Raw genomic sequence first — 14,292 nt, 5'->3', positions numbered from 1 at the left:
AAAGTTCAGAAACATCATTGAAATTCAGATTTTATTTCAAAAACAGTCATGAACTTAATAAATTACACAATAATTTTCCTCATTATAAATTCTCCATAAAATATCTTTTACAGTTTGTTGGTTTTTTTGTTTTTTTTTTTTAAAAAGAAAGATTTGGAAAACCAAAACCAAAATCTTTTCTGAGTGCTGAAAATTATCTTGACTTTGTGTCACGCTGGTGAAGAACTCTGTAGCTGCTACAACAATTTCATTTATCAAAGGTTTTAAGACAAAGACCTCAGATAACAACAACAAAAAAATAAAATGGAAGAGAACACAGCCCTGAAGGCCTAACCAAGGAAACAGTGTCACCCAGCTGCAAGGCTAAGCACCATGAGAGGGATTTTGGGTACCCCCACCCTTTAAAGTGGCAATCAGTGCAAAGAAACACTTTGGGAGTCAAAAAAACCCAACAATAAAGCAACAAACTTTCAGTGTTCATACTGTGAAATGCTTCAGAGAAGCAGCAGGTGAGTTGCAAAGCACCTTAAAAGTAAAGATTTGTGTTTTAAGGTCAGTTTGTTAGTTCTGAGTTGTGGGTGGGTAAGAGAGGAGGAGGTTAGCAAGGTGTTTTTAAACAGCTCTCAAGTTAAACATGGAAAAATTATAAACTGCCTTGAAACTTCAGTAGTCCAACAACCATGCTGAAATGTAAATACCTTGAAACAGTGCAGGCACAGAGAGAAAGAGGTTTGTTTTCTTCCTTTCAGTAACAAGCTGAGGCTTCAATTGTACTGAACGGGGTTAAAAGATGAGAAGAAACAGTTTCCACTTTCAGAACATCAGAACAAACAGCTCTCTGCTCCTGGCTACTCACAGGCAGGCTCCAAATCTTTGAGAGACTGAGCTCCCTGCAGGGGAGGAGCAACACTGGGACACCTGCACAGGTAGGACACAGTCACCTCTGTCCCTGCCACCTGCACTGAAGTCAGGAGCTCTGCTCTCCTCCTGCTGGCTCCCCAAAGTCTCCACTACAGCACCAGGTTCAGAGACAAAGTCTGACTGAGAACCCCTGCTCAGACAACTTGCCTTCAACAATAAAGTGAAGCAAATTAAAAAGAATTAAAGGCTAAGGCTCCCCTGGGTAATTGCTACCAGCTCTACACAGCACCAGGTGAGGAGAGCTGCAGTCTGGAAAGCTTCAGAAGTTGGGTAAAATCAGAATCCTTTGCTTTTGGAAGAAAAAAAAAAAAAGTGCTGTTTAGTCACAGACAGAACAAGCACTGACTGAGCAGAACTGATCCCACAGCACCGAGAGGCAGTAGAGTCTGAGAAGCAAGTCACACAGCAGCTTCAGGTCAGGGGAAAAAAAAAAAAAAAAATTAAATTACTTCATTAAGAAACCCAGCCTTTGTTGCAGCTTTCAAAGGCAATGTCTTAAGACTCTACTTCTTCTAAAAGGTCAGAGTGCTGAGAAAGGTCACAGTGCTGCACCCAAAAGAACAAAGTGGTCCTGTTACAGAGCAGCCTCTGTCTGCTGAGCCGCCTCAGGTGGCCTCAGCAAAACCTCTCCTGGTGAATCCATCTGCTGTGGAATGAGAGCTGGGGATAAGCAGCCTTTCAGCCACTGCAAAGCTTTCCATCTTGCCACCTGTGCTTTAAAAGAAGTATTATTTCTTTAAAAGGAGAAAAAAAAAATATATATATATATATAATATCAGCCTAGCCTTCCAGGTTTTCTCTCCTGTTTGTGAAGAGGTTTTTTTCCTACCAGTCACCCTGTCATCTCCTCATCATTACCAGGGCAGAAGTGGTGCCAGAAAGGAAGAGGCCATGACCAGTATTACCAGTTAGATTCAGTTAACAGGAAAGCTGTGCTGCTCACCATGCTTTGCAGGATCTTCAAAATAACTCCCTGCTCTTCCTCATTGCTATGAACTAAGCCCTCAGCACTCTGCTGTCACCCATCCTCAAGGTGTTACTGAACTACAGATACAAGAGTAGAGTGTTGTGAAACTGCAGGTTAACTGATTAAGAAAGAATTTGATTACTAGAAGAAAGCAAAATTGAATGATTAATGAACCAGCCAACATGCTAGCACCCAACTGCATACATTTGTAATCTGACTCCCTTGGTGATGAGCTCATTAAGCTGTAAGTGCTAAACTTGGCCATGTCAGCATGTTTAAAAACTGCTGATCGCCTTGCATTGTTTTTTTTTTTTGTCTACAAAGTCAAGTCTCAGACCCTATCTTTGACATTCAATAACAAAAATAAATAATAAAGTTATTCAGGCCTGTAGAAGAAGGAATGTATCTCATCTACCTCCTTCACCTCGTTTTCTAGCAGACCCCAATCACTCAGATCCATAGGAAATAATTTAAGAAAAGTGGCATTCACTCCCAGTCACTCACCTACATAAATATATACACAGAATTACTTTACAAAGCCTGAAGATCTGCACTACCAGCATGCAAATCTTGTTGGTTTTGTGTTTGGTTGTTTGTTGGTTTTTTTCCCTCCATGAGATTTCCTAATACTGACATAGGAAACTGGAATGTATGAAATACTCCACGACATTAGTGTTGGGAATCAAGTCTCAGCTCTGACATCCCACTGCCAGGAACACCAACCAACACCAGCACATCTTAATGGGACACCCCAGGAATTATACACACCAACTCATCCTTCTGAAACTCAAACAAACAAACAAAAGTTTTGTTTGGTAGAAACCACACCCTGCAGGTCAGAGTTCTGGCTCTTTTCTTTTACTGCCACTAAAGTTGCACCATAATTTGGGCCAGAAGCAGCTCTGACCCAGTCACGTCTCCCAGCTGCTGTCTTTAAAAGCAATGTTGACCAAGCGTAGTTCCAGCTCAAAGGCATCAGGTCTGTCCTGGGGGTTGGCTGCCAGCATTTCCTTGATCAGCTGCTTCATCCGAGCATTCATGGATTTTTTTTTGACAGGGATGAGCAGTTCCATTTTAGGGTTTTCCAGAAGTGCCTCTCCCACCGGCACGATGCTTGTCCCCTGCTTGACGTAGCTCCCCAGAAGTTCTTTCTTTGTTTCTGTATCTATGAAGGTGATCCTTTCCAGCATGGCCCAGATGATAATTCCCAAGGCAAAAATGTCTGCTTTGGCAGTGTAGTGTCCTTCCCAGACTTCAGGGGCCATATAGAAATCAGTCCCACAAGCAGTTGACAAAAAACACTTATTTACATTGACCGGTTCCTCGGGGTTCTGTCCTGAGGCTGAACACACCTTGCTCAGCCCAAAATCAGCCACTTTCAGGGTAGGTTCTGAGTCACTTGCATCCACCCTGCTCTGAGAGATCAGGATATTGTCAGGTTTGAGATCACGATGGATGATTTGGTTTTTGTGGAGGAATGCCAGAGCACTGCTGAGCTGGAGCATGAAGCTGGTGTTGGTTTTGCGGTTGGGCTTTCGGGACAAGAGGTACTGGTTCATGTCTCCTCCATCACAGAAATCCATCACAAACCAGAGGTAATAAGCACTTCTGGGATCAAAGACTATTTCTCCTTTTAGGGAGGTCTCTACAAGCTGCAAGGAGGAAAAGAAATGTCGTAACTCCCTGTGACAAGAATGTAAAGACAGGATGGATCTTCCAGAGCGAGAGATGGGCAACCGGTACAAATAAAACCAAGGGCAATTTATGATGTGAAAAATAAAAAAACACATCACAAAACCAAACCAACAAAACCACAACAAAACCAAAAATCACAATGTCTTTGACAGCCTCCTTATTTTTGTCCCTGCAAAGCCTATCACATCCATGTGCCTGCCCAGAAGCTGGACCCAGATAACAGAATTTTGAAAGATAGGAAGGGGCCACTGCACTCCCAGCTGTTTCAGCTGGACACTGCCCCACCCCCACACGTCCCACCCACTTGGCTCACAACTTTTATCTACAAACAAAGCCTCACCAAGGAGCTCCCCACAGTGCCAGGGAGCTGTATTTATCCTCCACTGGGAAAACTAAAGATTTTTAAAGCCTATTCCCAGTTCTTCCCGCATGAACGTGTTCCAGGGGATCCCTTAACTCAGGAGAACACAGCTCCTGCACCTCACACCTTCCCCACCAGCATCATCCAATGTTTTCCAGAATATAAGCAGTGAGGAGCTCGAAAAGCTGCTTCACCTGCAAAAAACCAGGGGAAAACCAGCACTGGGATTTACTAATCCTGTTTACACAGCTACACCTTTGCCTCTCCAGCTCCTCTGAGGTGGTTCTTAGCATGCCCTGGAAGGCAAGGCTGGCAATTATTTCTGTTAGTAGTAAACCACTGTATAATAAAGCAATCATGCAGGATTCCAAAAATTATGGTAGCTACTAATATTAAATATTTGAAAATTCTTCTAAAAAGCAACGTTTTCCATCCAAAACCAAAATTCCTAGGTTACAGCAAACTGGGAGCACAACCAGTACTCAAACCAGACCAACTTCCAACAGCAAATCCATGTCAGAACCAGCAAACTACGTAGGTTGGGTTTACACTCAGCAGCGGGGAGATTAAGGTATCAGAGGGCAGCAGGGAGGCTCCTGTGCCAAACCAGCACCAACACACAGCTCTCCCCTCCCCACAGCCCTCCAGAAGCTGGCCCTGCATCTCAGTTCAGACCCCAAAACCCACCCAGCACCACCAGGAGGGTGGCAAAGCCCCACCAGAGCAGGCCAGTTTGGGACTTTCAGGTTGAGTGCCTCAGTTCAGCTGACAGGAGTTCATCACTGAGCCCAAAAATCCTTCAGGAGACACAAACACCCCTTCACCCCCCATCCCCAGGGTGGTCCTCACACACTGCACCCCATTTATCCCCCCGGGGTGGGGAGAGGAGAGGAGAAGGGAGAGCTGTGTGTCTCTAGTTTGAGCACAGGTTATCTATCACCAAGTGATCCCAGGCTCTTCTGAGTCAACTCAGCTCTGCCCTTTGCTCTCTGGAGCAGGAAAACAATTTGTAGTGCTTGACACAGAGGGGTTCTACAGGTTAACAGGCACTGCCACCAAAACCCAGCACTGCAGCTGATCTGGAAGCTCCCCCCTGTTAAATAAAATATAAAAAATAAAAAATAAAAATTTAAAAAAGCAGTTTCACTCTACTTTTTTTTTTTTTTTTTTTTTTTTTTCCCAAAGCTCCTTCCTGTACAGCTGTTTGATGCATTCTCTCCCAGGCCTGAGGACTAGGAAGGTAAAGCACTAATTTCCCCCAGTATTGTTTCCCCCCAACCCCTGAAAGCAGCTCAGCAACAACTACCAAGCTACAACGAGTTTACAAAGGAGAGAATCCCCTTGCTCCACGGGGTCAGGAGAGCCCTGAAGGGCTGTCAGAGGCTGTTCAGTAACAAAAGGTCCCACGTTAGACATGCAAGAGTGACAACAATAAAACCCCCGATGAGAAAAGCTGACTTGGGGGAAACACAGCAAGCACTGAGCAGTTTGAAACACCAGTTTTCAAACCAAATTTCTGCCAGGGGATGATTTCTAGCTGGGGCAGCTTCTTTGCAAGGCAATGAACCCAATTAACTTTCAAAGTCTTTCCAGTGTTACTTATTCTTCAAAAAAATATGCACCTGCCAGCTTAAAGGCTTTAATTAAAGGGCACTTTCAGTAAACATGTAGGGGCAGCAATATTTATTCTTTTATTTATCATGCCTTTACCTCTCTTTTAGAAGATTAATGGTTATTTAATTAAAAAAAAAACACAAACCTGCTCACTGCATGCTAGCAACTGTATTATTTCTGAAAGAATTTTAAGTGGTGGCTTCCTAAATCAAGATGGGTACTTCCAAGGGCATCAGAGATTAAATTCTTCAGAGCTCTGTCCCAAGACATCAGGACCCAAGTGCTCCTTCACCCTGCAGCAGAACTTCCACCAAACAGCACAGCAGCCTGCACCTCCCTTCTGCTTTACCTGTGGCATTTCTTCAAATTACTAGAGCAGATTTGCAATTAAAAAAAAAACCTGGAGTTTTTTGGAGTGGGATGGCTTCAAATTACAAGATGCAAGGGATTGTTCAACAGACAGGCTCTTGTAAAGAGAGGAAATCATTTTTGGGTGTGAACAAGGCAAACAATACCTTCTCCTAACTAAGCATCCCTCAAAAAAAAAAAAAAAAAAAATTAAAATAGGTAGCTCTTTGCTACCCATCTCCTCAAAAAAAAAAAAAAAACAAAACCTGAAAACCTGTTTACTACCCACCTCCTCAAAAAAGAAAATCAAACCTGCTGTTTACTACCCACCACCTCAAGAAAAAAAAATGCTCTTCACTACCCACCTCCTCAAAAAAGAAAAAAGCTGTTTACTACCCACCTCCTCAAAAAAGAAAATCAAACCTACTGTTTACTACCCACCACCTCAAGAAAAAAAATGCTCTTCACTACCCACCTCCTCAAAATAAAAAAAATAATGCTCTTCAGTACTCACCTCCTAAAAAATAAATGCTCTTCACTACCCACCTACTCAAAAAAAAAATGCTCTTCACTGCCCATCTCCTAAAAAAAATTAAATAATGCTCTTCACTGCCCATCTCCTAAAAAAATGCTCTTCACTGCCCACCTCCTCAAAATAAAAATGCTCTTCAGTACTCACCTCCTAAAAAATAAATGCTCTTTACTACCCACCTACTCAAAAAAAAAAAATGCTCTTCACTGCCCATCTCCTAAAAAAATGCTCTTCACTGCCCACCTCCTCAAAATAAAAAAGTGCTCTTCACTGCCCATCTCCTCAAAAAAATTAAATAACGCTCCTCACTGCCCATCTCCTCAAAAAAATTAAATAATGCTCTTCACTGCCCACCTCCTCAAAATAAAAAAAAAATGCTCTTCGCTGCCCATCTCCTCAAAAAAATTAAATAATGCTCTTCACTGCCCACCTCCTAAAAAAATGCTCTTCACTACCCACCTACTGAAAAAAAAAAATAAAAAAAATGCTCTTTACTGCCCATCTCCTCAAAAAAAAAAAAAAAAAATGCTCTTCACTGCCCATCTCCTCAAAAAAAAAAAAAAAAAAAATGCTCTTCACTGCCCATCTCCTCAAAAAAAAAAAAAAAAAAAAATGCTCTTCACTACCCACCTACTGAAAAAGATAATAAAAAAAAAAGCTTTTCACTACCCACCTCCTTCCCTCCCAGCTGCACATCCATATTCATTACTTCCACCCCATTCCCTCAGCTTCATGTACCTGTAAATAAAGGGAGGAACTGGAGCCATGGGCCATCTTCTGCACCATTCCATCTTTCTGCAAGATGCACTCCTCCAGGTGAATGACGTTGGGGTGCTGGCTCTTGATACTGCTCAGTGCCCAGAACTCCCGCAGAGCCAGCTCCACGTTCTCCGGCGCCTGGCACCGAATCTTTTTCACGGCCACCCGGGCAGAGGTCTTCCTGACGACTGCTTCGTACACCACACCATAACTCCCACGGCCAACCTCTCGTATTAGCTCGTACTTAGGCTGGCTACTCACCATCTTCAAGTTCAAGGGTTCTGGGGAAGGGGGGAAAAACCCACAGAGCTAAAGCTTCGGAAGAAGAACCGGGCGGTGTTTTCCATCCCCCTCCCGTGGGGCCGTAGCAGGGCTACCAAAGCCCTGTAATTAACGGGGGGTTAATTGCTGCCCAGCCTTCCTCCCAAGGCAAAGGTGCACTTGAGGGCAAGGACATCGCAGCTGCTGCTCTGCAAAGTGTTGCCACGGAGAGGGTTAAAAGGGAAACGAAGAGCGTTTAGGTGGGAATGTCAGGATTTCCAACACAGCCCAGTTTGGGAAATGGCAACAACTCAACCCCAGGCTTGCAGCCTGCCCTGGCAGCACTAGGATGCTCCTCTCCTTCCTCTCAGGCTCTTCTGGGAAGATCTGCAGGGATAACAGAGTGGGGCCATGCTCTCCATCCACACCTGGGAGAGCAGGGAATTGGTTCCAGTTGGAGCCTGGGGTCAGGCAGTAACAGCTTTAATTAACACTGCCTTTTATGAAGGTGGCTGTGTAAGCAAATGCTTGTTCTAATTTAATCATTCAGTCGTTCTACTGACAATTAAGACAAGAGGATGCTACAGATAGCACACCCCCCCCTTTTTTTTTTCTTTTCTTTTTTTTTTTTTTTCTTTTTAAGGTCACTGTGGGTCTTCTCCCACCCTCCTCTGAATGAAAAGTCTATGGTTACAAGAAGTTAAATCAGAGTAACCAACTGCAGAAGCTTGTACCCAGCATCTGACTTTCATTTTTGCTCAAGAGGACAAAGATTAAGATATTGCTCTATGTGTAAAACAAGACACACGAACACACACAAAAACCAAACCACCAAACACTGCTCCAGATTCATGACCCTCCCTGCAAGCTTCCCTGCAAGATTACACAGCAGAACAGACCAGCACCACCTTCACACAACCAACCAAAATGGGACACTGACTACTGACAAGAAAAAAAAAAAAAAAAGCTTGACTAGCCAATGATCACTGGTTAAACAGAATGAAACACAAAACCCAATAAATAAATAAAAATTGCAGCTAGTGTATCAGAACTGAAACAGTCTGTAATATTGCCCGTGATAAATTTAATGCTCTTTATGGAGTAAACCAGGCAATAAGGACCACATCAAAACAGCCTGTTATTACTAGGAAGCTTTCAAGTATTTCCACTGTTTTAGGTGCTTTTTTTTTTTTAAGGAAACAGGGGGGGGAAGAAACCAAAAACAAAAGAAAGAGAGAGAGAAAAAGGTACCATCAGTCTCATGGCAATACTACACAGACATCTTAACCTTTCAAAGTTCCGTGCTGCACGTTTAAAGATTATTTTGAACCAAAAACGCACCCAAGGAACAACACGACCACCAAATCCTGCTCACAGGAGGCACTGAGCCTGCGCCTGAAGCAGAACTATGAGGAACAGATGAAGATTACAGCCTGTGCCTTAAGAACTGCCCCTTCCCGTGCAGGGGAGAAGAGCAGGATCTGTAACCTCACCAAGCAGTCACCCAACTCCTGAGGAGAGGATTTCGTTACTCAAACACAGCAAGACGAGCAGAAAACATCCCCCATCCCCCTTACCCCCCACCCCGTGCTGGCAGGCGGGTGCTGTGCCCTTCCCAGAGAGGAGCTGTCATTCTGCCCAGGCTGCTCTGCTTGCTACCTGCCCGCCTTTACCCCCACAAAGGGCTTAAAAACCGCTCTCTGGAAATGCCACCGCGGTTTCACGTCCCCGTCACCCCTTGGGAAGCTGCCGCCGACTCCCAGGGCAGCGACCGGGCCCGAGCTGCAGGGCCCCGGGGCGGGCACCGGAGCAGGCCCAGGCTCGGGAACCGCCAGCTGCTTCCCCTCCCTGTTCGCCTCGTTAGCAGCCGTAATTACGGAGTAAAATAAATTAAACATCACCCCCCTCACAAGCCGCCCCCCCCCCCCCCTTCTCTTCGCCCTGCACCCCCAGGGAGGCCCCACAAAGCGGCTGTCACACCGGCACCCCCCCTGCACCCTTGGGCTCCGGAGGGAAACTACCGAGGCACCGCAGCGGGGTCTGACCCCGTCAGATGCGGCCTGAGGGGGATGTGGCCCCGCCGGGCCCTGCCGCCGCCTCAGCCGCTACCGGGCCCCCTCACAACCCCTCAGGGCCGAGGTTCACACCCCGAAGTCCCCCCCCCTCCCTCCCACTGTGACGCGGGGGCGACAGCAAGGAGGAGGGGTGACCGCCCGGACCCGCTCCCCACCACCGGACCGAACCGGACCGAGCAGAGCCCGGGAGGTGACCGCGTTACCTCAGGGCCGCCGCCACCACCGCGCTGCCGCCTCCCGACCGCCATTATCGGGCTCCCTCCCCAGGCCTGCGCCGCCGAGGCCACGCCCCCTCTACAGACCCCACCCCCTCTCCCCCATTCTCGCCCTCTGATTGGTCGAGTCCAGTTGGGGCGGGGGGGCGGGCGCGTGCCGTTCCCGCGCTTCCTCCCCCGCCTCCTCCCCCCCCCGCAGCTCCGGCGGTTCCTGAGCATCCCCGAACATCCCTGTGAATCCCTGTGAATCCCTGAGCATCCCTGAGCATCCCTGAGCATCCCTGTGAATCCCTGAACATCCCTGTGAATCCCTGAGCATCCCCGAACATCCCTGTGAATCCCTGAACATCCCTGAGCATCCCTGTGAATCCCTGAGCATCCCTGAGCATCCCTGAACATCCCTGTGAATCCCTGAGCATCCCTGAGCATCCCTGTGAATCCCTGAGCATCCCTGTGAATCCCTGTGAATCCCCGAACATCCCTGTGAATCCCTGAGCATCCCTGAACATCCCTGAGCATCCCTGTGAATCCCTGAGCATCCCCGAACATCCCTGTGAATCCCTGAGCATCCCTGTGAATCACTGAGCATCCCCGAATATCCCTGTGAATCCCTGTGAATCCCTGAACATCCCTGTGAATCCCTGAGCATCCCTGAGCATCCCTGTGAATCCCCGAGCATCCCTGTGAATCCCTGTGAATCCCCGAACATCCCTGTGAATCCCTGAGCATCCCTGAGCATCCCTGTGAATCCCCGAACATCCCTGTGAATCCCTGAGCATCCCCGAACATCCCTGTGAATCCCTGAGAATCCCTGTGAATCCCTGAGCATCCCTGTGAATCCCTGAGCATCCCTGAGCATCCCCGAGCACCCCTGAGCGTCCCTGCATATCCCTGAGCACCTCTGAGCACCCCTGTGCACCCCCCAGGTTGCTCTCTGCCTGCACCCCCCCACACACAGCTGTGCTCCTGATTTTTTTTTTTTTTTTTTTTTTTTTTGGCGGGTGTTCTTTTTAAAATGTATTTATTTATTCATCCATTCGTTTCTTGCTTGGCATTTAGAACAAAATCAAGAGTCCCTCTGGCTTTGTTCAGCGGCAAAACAGCTCCTGGCAATGAGCTGCCCACCTCCCCTGTGCCCCGCTCTCTGCACACACATGTGCACAAGATTTGGGGGTGCACGGGGCTTCTGTCATGGCCCCCTCAACCCGTTGCACAGCCACCACAGGGCAACCCGGGGAGAAAACGGGGCCACTGGCTGCTCAGAGCCCAAGTAGCCACCGTACCGATGCGTTCCTGCCAGAGCAATGTGGTCTCCAGGGTTAACTGGGAAAGAGCCCGGTGGGGATCAGTGCCCTGGGCCCTGCCTAAGCTGCCCCAAGCCAATTAGGGACCCGAGAGCCCCTTGTGGGTTTTGCAAGCTGATTAGGGCATTACAACCCCTTCCTTCCCACCAATCCCCTTAATCGAGTCCAGAGGCAATTAGTTAATCAATAGCACCCCAGCTGGTGGGTGTGGGGATGGGTGCACACCTGGGTGCCCCTCTCCTGGCTCCAGCTGGTGGCCCACCCAGCCCTGCACCCATCCAGCCCTGCACCCACCCAGCTCTGCACCCACCCAGCCCTGCACCCATCCAGCCCTGCACCCACCCAGCCCTGCACCCACCCAGCCCTGCACCCATCCAGCCCTGCACCCACCCAGCCCTGCACCCATCCAGCCCTGCACCCACCCAGCTCTGCACCCACCCAGCCCTGCACCCATCCAGCCCTGCACCCACCCAGCTCTGCACCCACCCAGCCCTGCACCCATCCAGCCCTGCACCCATCCAGCCCTGCACCCACCCAGCCTTGCACCCACCCAGCCCTGCACCCATCCAGCCTTGCACCCACCCAGCCTTGCACCCATCCAGCCCTGCACCCACCCAGCTCTGCACCCACCCAGCCCTGCACCCATCCAGCCCTGCACCCACCCAGCCCTGCACCCATCCAGCCCTGCACCCACCCAGCTCTGCACCCACCCAGCCCTGCACCCATCCAGCCCTGCACCCACCCAGCTCTGCACCCATCCAGCCCTGCACCCACCCAGCCCTGCACCCACCCCAGCCTTGCACCCACCCAGCTCTGCACCCATCCAGCCCTGCACCCATCCAGCCCTGCACCCACCCCAGCCTTGCACCCATCCAGCTCTGCACCCATCCAGCCCTGCACCCACCCAGCCCTGCACCCATCCAGCTCTGCACCCATCCATCCCTGCACCCATCCAACCCTGCACCATCCAGCCCTGCACCCACCCAGCTCTGCACCCACCCAGCCCTGCACCCATCCAGCCCTGCACCCATCCAGCTCTGCACCCATCCATCCCTGCACCCATCCAACCCTGCACCATCCAGCCCTGCACCCATCCAGCTCTGCACCCACCCAGCCCTGCACCCACCCAGCCCTGCACCCATCCAGCCCTGCACCCATCCAGCCCTGCACCCACCCAGCCCTGCACCCATCCAGCCCTGCACCCACCCAGCCCTGCACCCATGCCAGCTGCTGCTGCCTGGAAGAGCCCCAAGTGCCAGAACAGGGACAGTTTTGCAAGATGTGCCTGGCCAGTCCCAGCACAGTCACTTGGTTGACACGTGAGCCTGCCCGGAAGGAGCACCCAAAACAGCTGTGGGGCTGCCCTGCCCTGCCCTGGGAGGGGGGGGGGGATGGGGAAACTGCAGCAAAAAATGGGAATTGTGCACCCATGTCCCCCTGTACCCCTGCACCCACGTCCCAATGCACCCCTGTACTCGCAGCAAAAATGGGAATTGTGCACCCCTGCACCCCTGTACCCCTGCACCCACATACCCCTGGCTCTGTGCACCCCTAGACCCACGTGCCCGTGCAATTGTGCACCCATTTATCTCTGCACCCCTGCAACTGTTCACCTGTGCACCCACGCACCCTGGCTACCTGTGCACCCACAGCCCCCTGCACTCCTGCACCCCTCTACTCATTCACCCTGCACCCCAGCACCCATCCCCTCCTGCCCGCAGCACCCACCATCCCACCCCGTTCCCCCCCCACCCCACCCCAGCATGACCCATGGGCTATAATTAGCCCTCTCTCCTCCTGTGGTGGCCGATGTGGACAGGCAGTGTCACTTGACATGACACCCTGTTTATCACCCTGCCAGCTGGGCACCCTGTGCCAGGGCTGTGCCCACCCACTTCTCCCCCAACCCCACCCCCCGCCCCCCCGAAGAAGTTTCTGGGTCAGATTTTGCAACCAAGCAGAGGTTGTGTGTGGGTTGTGGCTCTGCAAGGGCAGCACAGGGAGCAGCCCCTGCACCTGGGGGTGCAGAGGAGCCCCCCCAAACCCTCCTTTTGGGTGGGTGCATGGGAGTCTGGATTGCCAGGAAGCTGAAGAGGAGCCAGCAGTGTGCCCAGGTGGCCAAGAAGGCCAATGGCATCCTGGGCTGGCTCAGGAACAGCGTGGCCAGCAGGTCCAGGGAAGGGATTCTGCCCCTGTGCTCAGCCCTGGGGAGGCCACAGCTTGAGTCCTGTGTCCAGTTCTGGGCCCCTCAGCTCAGGAAGGAGATTGAGGTGCTGGAGCAGGTCCAGAGAAGAGCAAGGAGGCTGGGAAGGGATCCAGCACAAGTCCTGTGAGGAAGGGCTGAGGGAGCTGGGGGTGTTGAGGCTGGAGAAGAGGAGGCTCAGGGGAGACCTCATCACTCTCTCCAACTCCCTGAAAGGAGGTTGGAGCCAGGGGGGGGTTGGGCTCTTTTCCCAGGCAACTCTCAGCAAGACAAGAGGGCACAAGAGGTCTCAGGTTGTGCCAGGGGAGGGTTAGGTTGGACATTAGAAAGAATTTCTTTCTGGAGAGGGTGCTCAGACACTGGAATGGGCTGCCCAGGGAAGGGGTGGATTCTCCATCCCTGGAGATATTTCCAAAGAGCCTGGATGTGGCACTCAGTGCCATGGGCTGGGAACCACGGGGGGAGTGGAGCAAGGGTTGGACTTGATGAGCTCTGAGGTCCCTTCCAACCCAGCCAGTTCTAGGATTCTATGATCCTATGAATCTATGTGATGGGGCAGGGGGGGCTGCATCTCCCCGGGGCTCCCTGTCCCCTCTAAGTGGACCCACAGCGTGAGGTGTGTGGTGGCACCCCAGCACTGCACCCACTGTGTGTGTGGGGGTGTAGCACCCACATTTTGGAGGTGCAAAGGCAGATGCTCCTTACCAACTCCCCCCCCTCCCCGGCCCCATTCCTGCCCCCACCCTGTCTCAGTGATGCTGGGGATGGTTTTTCCCCCCCTACCCTGTGCCACTGGGGGGGGAGGGGCGGCCCCAGGATGTGACCACTCCACCCTCCAGGGCCGGTGGCCACTTGTGTCGAGGGGTAAAGCCTGGCTCTGCTTTCCCCCCCCCCCCAGCTCCAGTTTCGGTGTGCCGGCCCCCGGCACGGGAGGGCAGGACCTCCCGGACAGCCTGTCCCTGTTCCCAGCTTGTTTACAGTGCCATCCTGATGGCTCAAACCCGAGTGACAGGTGCTGCTTCTGGGGACACTCGACC

At 50.7% G+C, this 14,292-nt stretch overlaps 1 protein-coding gene across 4 annotated transcripts; it reads right to left on the bottom strand.

Annotated features, from left to right (window-relative positions):
* Positions 1-14: 14 nt before the first annotated feature.
* Positions 15-9,826, bottom strand: PDIK1L (PDLIM1 interacting kinase 1 like). 4 transcript variants are annotated; one of them, XM_071767453.1, is made up of 3 exons: positions 9,737-9,826; positions 7,177-7,478; positions 15-3,540 (listed from the first exon to the last, which is right to left on the bottom strand). In XM_071767453.1, the coding sequence occupies exons 2-3, from the start codon at positions 7,459-7,461 to the stop codon at positions 2,800-2,802; spliced, it is 1,026 nt and encodes a 341-aa protein (XP_071623554.1). In that variant the 5' UTR covers positions 7,462-7,478; positions 9,737-9,826; the 3' UTR covers positions 15-2,799. The 4 variants fall into 4 exon arrangements, with proteins under 4 accessions (XP_071623554.1, XP_071623553.1, XP_071623555.1 ...); XM_071767452.1 differs by having other exon boundaries at positions 7,177-8,638; positions 9,737-9,820; XM_071767454.1 differs by lacking the exon at positions 9,737-9,826 and adding an exon at positions 9,456-9,705.
* Between the last annotated feature and the right edge of the window lie 4,466 nt (positions 9,827-14,292).

This window comes from Heliangelus exortis, chromosome 24 (assembly GCF_036169615.1).
Source record: "Heliangelus exortis chromosome 24, bHelExo1.hap1, whole genome shotgun sequence".
NCBI lineage: Eukaryota > Metazoa > Chordata > Aves > Apodiformes > Trochilidae > Heliangelus > Heliangelus exortis.
This window is presented reverse-complemented; position numbering and strand designations above follow the sequence as displayed.